The 8,890-nt window shown below is 41.8% G+C and overlaps 1 protein-coding gene across 1 annotated transcript in view; it reads right to left on the bottom strand.

The window, feature by feature from the left end:
* Positions 1 to 654: 654 nt before the first annotated feature.
* Positions 655 to 8,890, bottom strand: part of LOC139759912 (lachesin-like) — a 59,286-nt gene continuing 51,050 nt past the window's right edge. Inside the window, exons 6-7 of the mRNA XM_071682527.1 lie at positions 2,856 to 2,992; positions 655 to 2,188 (exon numbers count right to left, since the gene is read on the bottom strand). Of these exons, the coding sequence (XP_071538628.1) occupies positions 2,034 to 2,188; positions 2,856 to 2,992 (292 nt within the window). The 3' untranslated portion in view covers positions 655 to 2,033. The remainder of the gene's footprint in view (positions 2,189 to 2,855; positions 2,993 to 8,890) is intronic.

Here is an 8,890-nt window from a genome sequence, read left to right as displayed (position 1 = left end):
GTTAACGAGACACTCTTAAAATGGGCAGAAAAACATTTACCATTTTCATGCGTTTATTACGAAAATACATAACTCTCAATTGTAATCTGTTATAATATAAATATCATAATTAGCTGTAATTACCCATATGATAAATAATTCCCCTTTTCAGGGCCCTAATCAAAACATTTTCCTTACATGAAACATTTAAAAACATGGACAAAACAATGGCCATATACAGGTCTTTAATGTCACATGAATATCTCAGTTGCTACCACAGATAACTCTGTTTGTAAACACAAATGATAATGTCGAAACTTGATGATTGTATTGAACTTATATATGTAAAACCCGACCGTCTCCTGTCACTCCTGGTGTCAAGATTACATATATATATATATATATATATATATATATATATATATATATATATATATATATATATATATATATATATATATATATATATATATATATATATATATATATATATAATATATATATATATATATATATATATATATATATATATATAATATATATATATATATATATATATATATATATATATATATATATATATATATATATATATATATATATATATATATATATATATATATATATATATATATATATATATATATATATATATATATATATATATATATATATATATATATATATATATATATATATATCTCGCAAGTATACGTTGATTGGTCCATTACTTCTTGCCACACACAGATCCTGACAGCGTTGATTGGCTGTGGGTTTTCTCTATATACAGAGCTGCGATGTTGATTGGCTGATTGTTTGTCGAAGCCCAGCAAAAATCTGAACATTCATTGGTAGAATCACGTATCACGTCACAGATGCCACTGTTCATTGGTCTATTCTTTTTCCTGCCACATAAGTATTGGGAAATGATTGGTTGATTGCACTCCACTGACACAAATGCCCGTAGATGACTGGTCAATAGCCTCCCTACACACACATACACACACACACACACACACACACACACACACACACACACACACACACACACACACACAAATACCCTGCATTGATTGGTTGATTGGTTGACCGCACACAAATACCGGGCGCTTATTGGTTGATTGGTTGTCCACACAGTCAACAGGTGTTGATTGCTTTCGTTACAGTGTAGTGTTCTGATATTGTGTAGGTATACTGATGGGTCAACTCGCTTACTGATAGTTTACACTAGTCTACTGACAGCTATAACTGATCTACTGACACAGTATAACTTTCTACTGACAGTGTAAACTCGCCTGCCCACAGAGTACCCTCTCCTACTGATGGTGTAAACTCGTCTACTGAAGCAGTATCTCTTTCTACTGACGATGTAAACTCATTTACTCACAGAGTATCCTCTCGTACTGACAGAAGTTCCTTAGTCTACAAACGGAGTAGACTTGTCTTCTGATAGAGTACCTCGGTCTTCTAACAAATGCAAACTGGTTTACTCACACTGTCCTGGTCTACCTACGGTGTAAATCTGTCCACCACTGACAGATGGCCTAGTCTACTGTCAACTCGTCTACCGTCATACATACTGGGTCTTGAAGAGGACATTGTCTATGGCTCATATGTTGCCTACCTTAGTTCGAGTCTTGGGAGCGGGTTTCTGTGTGCAGTAGACTCACGTCGGTGATGCCTTTGTCAGATTCTAGACATCTGTGTTTGGTGGGCAGCAGACTACCTTTGGAATCTGTGTCAGGACTCTTCTGTGTTTTGGTGGGCAGCAGATTGTCTGGATGGTGTCTGTATCTGGATTAATCTGTGTCTTTTTGGCAGCAGACTGACTAACTTGGTGGTGGTTTCTGTGTTAGAGTCCGTCGTGGTTGGTGGGCAACAGACTGTCCCTGGCGTTGTCTGTGTCAGGATTAGTGTCGTTTGTTTTTGATGAGCAGCAGAATCTCTTGGTGTCATGTGGGTAACAGACATTGCTGGCCTCAGCCTGTGTAGGTGTTGTCGGCAGTAGACATCCTCTAGCACCACCTCGTCTCTTAGCTGTGCCAGGGACGGTGTTATCTCTGCTTCGTGAGGCAGCAGACTCCTGCTGGGCAGCAGACGAGGGTGTGGTGGGTGGCTACTTGAGTGAGGACCAGGGTGAAGAGCAGCAGGGTGAAGGCATCGTAGGGTAACACCTTGGCTCCTCCCTGGATGGCGGCCGGATACTCGTCTGAGGGAGAGACGACGCAGACTGGCTCAGTGACAGACCAGAGAGAGAGAGAGAGAGAGAGAGAGAGAGAGAGAGAGAGAGAGAGAGAGAGAGAGAGAGAGAGAGAGAGAGAGAGACGCGTGCAATGTGAAAGCAAGGGAATGACAGCATAGAGACGCGCCTAGAGATTAGTTTGGTTGATAACCAGAAAGACATTTGAATTTGGAGTCTGGTACATTAGAAGATTATATATATTATCATTTTCTCCCTGTGTTAGTTAAATGTGGAGTAGTACGTCTATAGAATATACTCTCACACACACACACACACACACACACACACACACACACACACACACACACACACACACCAATAGCAATACCTACTGTAGAGTGTAGCTGAAGATATGATATTTCAAGTGCGTGAGGAAGCCTTGGGCGTATGAAAAAAGACTTCCGCAGTTATTTAGACTGAAGGAAGCGGGTGTTTGAACCTCCTCCCTCACAGATCCTCTCCTCGTAGTGAAGGTCGCCTCGTAGCGCCTCCTACATCACAACCATCACCTACACTAAACATTCTTCCCCCCGCCCCCCTTCCTCACGCACCATTCCCCCCGTCCCTACAACCTGCTACACCATCGTCATCACCTACCCCTCCCTTGGTTACGACATCACTACTGGTGACGTACCTGGTACTACGTTTATAGTAACACTTGTGGCCGCCAGGTTGGTGACGTTACAGTAGTAGGTGCCTGAGTCTCCTTGGACGGCGTTGCTTAAACGCAGCCAAGAGCGTGCAACGCTTCCACGCACTTCTGTCTTCACGCTGCAAACGGGAGAAGAGAAAAACGGTAGCGTTAAACAGAGTGAATCAGAAATACGTTTCTACGAGCTTCCATTCATCTTTAGGCTGAAAACCTGGGTACAGACAGTAGATAAAGTTTAACAATCTCTGTTCTGCCAGCTTCTTCTCTCGATGCTAGCAGGGAAAGCAGTACTGTTTCAACAGGCAACAGAAATACATAGACACAGCACCTGCAGGCAAAGAGAGAAAGTCTCATGTACATACAGGTCTTATAAGAACTGTTGGCGAGACATACAGAACAACACACAAGGAACACTCTTTACATGATAGATTGTATTGGAAATCACCCTCACACTTACATTTACACTTATACTTAAGTGTACTTAGGTCTCCTGCATTCCAATCATGGGAAGGACATGAATGAAAATTGGCTGACGTACGTAAGATATTTAGATTGGAACCAGTTCCTCCAAATCAAAGATTCACATGTTCACAACCTCTTTCGCTTCCAAATAGGAACGGAAGAATAATCTTTCTTTTTTCTTTTCTTTTCCTCTCTCGTCATAACCCTGTTCCTAGCTGGGCTGTAAATCCTTTCCTCGTGATTTCATAAATCCGATGCTTTTTTTTTTGCTGTGCACGTTCTAAATCCTCTTCCGGTACCGTGGGATTTCTCGAGCGGAAATATACGTAAGTGAGTTGGTCACATGTTCTTCATTGTTATTGTTAAAAGAATATCATCAAACACTACTGAAGATCATCAAACAAAGACACTACTGAGATCAAACTATACTTTACTTATCTTTATTTGTTGAGAATGGTTTCATGTTCTCATCCAGTGATTCATTCACCTTTCGAATCTCCGTTGATTTACTGGAAAAACCCACGCGTGATGAAGCTGAGTTATGTACGTAGGCGATAGATAGATAGATAGATAGATAGATAGATAGATAGAGAGAGAGAGAGAGAGAGAGAGAGAGAGAGAGAGAGAGAGAGAGAGAGAGAGAGAGAGAGAGAGAGAGAGAGAGAGAGAGAGAGAGAGAGAGAGAGAGAGAGAGAGAGAGAGAGAGAGAGAGAGAGACGTATGTTACGCTTTTGATGCAAATGCGTCTGAGAACGGTTTCAAGACCAAAACAAAATTCATTTCTCAATAAACCCGAGCGTAAAATATTCGAAAAGGAAATAGAAAAATAGAAATTCATCTCTATGGCTTCACTACTGGAATCCTCTCTATCTCTATCTCTATCTCTATCTCTCCCAAAAGGTCAGCATGGATTTGTGCCAGGAAAAAAATATGTTCACAACGTCGCTGTTGGTGTACGACCAAAACACATACGAAATACTGATACAAAGATAACGCAACTGACTGAAGAAGAGTCACAACAACCGTCTCATGTATGGGACTTGACACAACGATTGCTCCTGGAAGACACTAACGGGAGAGGAACCAGGCAAAGACCATGGAGCAATCATGAACGGGAAACCTGGAACTTGAGCAACATATACTGCTAAGGTGTCGATCCAGTGAGTCAAGATGACTGGGTTTGATGATGACGACGAGAACTTTGAACACAAAAGAGGGGAGCAAATCCTCAGTACGTAAACATAACAAGCAGGTTTAGCTACAGCTGTGTTGAACGGCCACCTCCATTGCGCGTTGAAGTCAACGAATTAGGAAGATTGTAGAAACACGCTATTTGCAAAATATTATAAGAAAATGGAATTTATAGATGAATTATAATGAGTTTGAAAGTAATCGACCTTTATAGTCTAAAAAATATGTGGTAATCTACGCATAACGACAAACTGAAGGACTTAAGGACAGTATGTACTGGTAATGAAACTGTTCTCCCGGATCCTGCTGAAGAATATTTCTTTTCTCTGTTATTACTTACCTCTCGCCCATCATCCAAGAGACAGAAACCAATGAATGGCCATATTTACACACATTCACCCTCCATCTGTCACTCATAACGTCCCAAACCCACATTCCACCTCTGTAGCCGAAGCCTCACTGACTTCACCAGGTTTTACCCTGACCGCTGCTTACTCCTTGATTCAGCCCATCACCAGAACCTTGCTGCTCCCCATATACCACATCGATCCAAAGCATTCTATCCCACGCACCACGCCTCTTGTCATCCTGATTGTTCAGCCTATAATACCTCAGAACCTCCTCCAGATTATCATGATGAGTGTTTCCTCGCTTCTCTCTCTCTCTCTCTCTCTCTCTCTCTCTCTCTCTCTCTCTCTCTCTCTCTCTCTCTCTCTCTCTCTCTCTCTCTCTCTCTCTCTCTCTCTCTATGTTGTGGTCACTCCTCCTCATACAGTCAGTCTACCACACACCACACACAGACTCCCCGGGCATTTCATTTCCAGCACAGCCACAACCCTTGAAAAAGCGAGACCAAAAGAGTACGTGGGATTGTAGCGAAGTGAAAAAAAAAGAAAATTGGAACAGAGTAAAGAAAGAAATCCTGTTTGGATAACCAGAGAAACCTTCGAAAGAAACCAGGATTGAAAACCCTGCAGTGTGTGTGGCAGCAGAGGACAAGCGTATCGTTAATTGAACAAGATTTGTGGTTATCATATTGTGTGTTACGGAGAGAGAGAGAGAGAGAGAGAGAGAGAGAGAGAGAGAGAGAGAGAGAGAGAGAGAGAGAGAGAGAGAGAGAGAGAGAGAGAGAGGAGAGTGTTACGCCTACGTCTGTAAACCTTGTTCATATTTGCTCTTTGTCTTTACGCGTACGTGTATACACACACACACACACACACACACACACACACACACACACACATACTAGCACCAGACCATGGTGTGTGTTCTGTACATGCTGGTGCTGTCTTGATGATAGAACCTCATTGTGAATGTTCGTAGGGAGGTACTCTCTCTCTCTCTCTCTCTCTCTCTCTCTCTCTCTCTCTCTCTCTCTCTCTCTCTCTCTCTCTCTCTCTCTCTCTCTCTCTCTCTCTCTCTCTCTCTCTCTCTCTCTCTCTCTCTCTCTCTCTCTCTCTCTCTCTCTCTCTCTCTCTCTCTCTCATCTATTTCTGACACATCACACTCTGTCTACAGATATCGAGCTGGGAATACCCGCTGCCCAAGTCACACTTTCTCTGTGTTTCTACTTATTCATACATCTATTATCCTCATCACCAAATTCATTCACATTACGCAAGTGGCTTACCAATCCTATGATCGTACGTAATCACACGATGCACAGTGGAGTCCTGTATAGCAACGTGGTCTATACGAAAGTGTGATCATTGTATTGCTAAAATATCGAATACAAACCGATAAATCTGTGGTCAGTAGCTGGGAAAACGTATATACTTAAAGCTTCACCATGACTTTTGAAGACATATCTGAAGTCTGCATTGTTGCTGTGGACCAATGAAGACATATCTGAAGTCTGCATTGTTGCTGTGGACCAATGAAGACATATCTGAAGTCTGCATTGTTGCTGTGGACCAATGAAGACATATCTGAAGTCTGCATTGTTGCTGTGGACCAATGAAGACATATCTGAAGTCTGCATTGTTGCTGTGGACCAATGAAGTTGAACTTTCAGGCATATTTTACAACATAGAACCCTCTCCTCTCCCTGAGGAAGATTTTGCAAAGAGAATACTGATAAATCATATCTAAAGATTCAGTAATATCTAATAGTCGTTTGTTTTGGGAGGTTTTTGTACAAGGGACACGTGCCTGGGGCTGTGCAGAAGACATGGGTCGACTGTGTGAGGCGATATAGACGACAGAACTTCATCCTTCCCATCGAGAGTTGGAACACCTCTGCCAGAGTGAAGTCAGAGGCGCCAGCTGTGTGAGCTGCTGTGCCCATCTTATGACAGTGTCGCACTGATATGAATTTTCAGCTCATTTCATGACCTAAATCCTTGTGTAAACCTTGCCCAAATATCATGCGTAATACCACTGTAAATCATGCACAGTTTGCATTGATATTATGCAAAACTTGTCCATATATCATGCAAAATTTGCTCATGTATCGTGAAACATCTGACCACATATCATACAAAATTTGTGTCATAGATCTTGAACTGCTTTGTTACGTGCCATAGTCTTTCACTGGTTTGTTTTGACATAAATCTTTAAACTGGTTTATTTTGTGTCATAGACCTTTAAACTGGTTTATTTTGTGTCATAGACCCTTAAACTGGCTTGTTATGTGTTACAGCGCTATAAGTGGTTTGCTCTGAGTAATAAGGAACTGCTTTTAACAGGGACACAGCGAAAGACATCATTCGTGAATCCGTATTGAAAAAAAGAACATAAAGACGACTATTTCAGTTATGATAAACAGAATGAATTATAAATGACTTTCTTAAGGTTCATAAGAAGAAAAAGATGTCTATTTTTTCCTAATCCCTTTACACATACCTGTGGATAAATCCTTAATCACCTTATAAAGACTCAAGAAGTCTTGAGTCTCCTTTGTTTTCAGAGGACGATTTAAGCTGTTACACATCTTCGATTGCTCTCATTTATCATAATCCTGGTGCTCATGTTCGCTCATTATGTGAGCGGCTGAATTGTGTTTAAATGTAAGAATCTTTTGGAACATATCCTTCACAATGGCTTTTCTCGAAGGCTACAGACTTTAGGTGGAGAAAAAAAAAAATAAAAAAAGAAAAAAAAGGCTTCAATTGAGCTTATATAACAAAACCAGGGTTGTAAAAACAGGATTATATGCTGGAGGGTGTGGGACCTGTTTGCTGTTGGTTCCCGTAAGGGCGTTAGAAACGGTCTCTCTGTTGTAGTGAGGAGCTTAACATTCTGGTGTGTTTGTTTGTAAATCGCTCTCAAAGGATCGTATGGTCGTGGTCAAAGGTTTAGCGACATGTCAGTGTTAACTAACTGGTAACACTTTGAAAGGTGTCTGATAACACGGTGGAAGGTGACTGATAACACGGTGGAAGGTGACTGATAACACGTTGTGTTGTGCTTAAAACATCGCCCGAAGGAAGAAAAGGTGTGAGGAAGGGGGAAAGGGAGGTGGTCTGTGTGGTGGTATGAGGGTCGTCCGTCTGGACATGGTGGCCACTGATCTTCCCAAACAGCCAAGGATGAGAAAGGGAAATGGAAAAAGAAATCATCTTCGTGTAATCTTTAGATAATCTCGTATAACGTAGGGAATACAAGAGAGCTGTCTCCCTGTTCTTTAGCTGAGCCACAGGTGTTCATCATTATAACATGTGGCACACAAAGTTGTCACACAGGAGTGTAACACCAAACACCTGCCTAACTACCCGTTCATTTGATGACCTCTTCAAGGGCACATATATAGTGAGATCACTACATCTTCAGGTGCTTCAAGTAGTCTTTGATTAGAGCTCATAACGTAACGATGATGACCGTAACGACCCATTACACTAGGGTCAGAGCCGAGACAATCAGCCAATCAGGTGCTTTGAAGGTTATGGTGAATCACTCACACAACTGGCACGAAGAAGGAACACGAGAAGAACTGTCTACATGCTGTTCTTCAGGTGTGTGCTACTGGGTTGGAGAACACATGGGGCGTCTTAAGTAAGGGCCGTGGATATAATTCTTCTAGTTAACGGATGACCAATGCAGATGTGGACAGGCTTGAGAGGCCTGCATAGTTGCCTGGAGGCTTCAAATTGACCGTCCTCATAGTGAGGGATAGTGGAATAGTGATAAAGCTAGTCTGTTGACGTCTATCCACCCAACACTCCACCACAGTTAGCCTAACGTGAGGGACGAACACTACTGACTTCATACAACCTATCCCTCTGCACCCAGGGCACCTCCTGCGATAACATATACATTACCTTGATAGTCTTTTCTGTTTTCGTGAGTCGGGACGAGAACCATCGTGTGTAGCAGCAGCAGCAGCAGCAGGTGGAGGCAACAGCAGAAGGTGTTTCCTGATATTG

Source organism: Panulirus ornatus, chromosome 3, assembly GCF_036320965.1.
Source record: "Panulirus ornatus isolate Po-2019 chromosome 3, ASM3632096v1, whole genome shotgun sequence".
In the NCBI taxonomy this organism is placed as follows: Eukaryota; Metazoa; Arthropoda; class Malacostraca; order Decapoda; family Palinuridae; genus Panulirus; species Panulirus ornatus.
The sequence above is the reverse complement of the archived record's forward strand: the minus strand, read 5'-3'. Positions and strand labels throughout refer to the sequence as shown.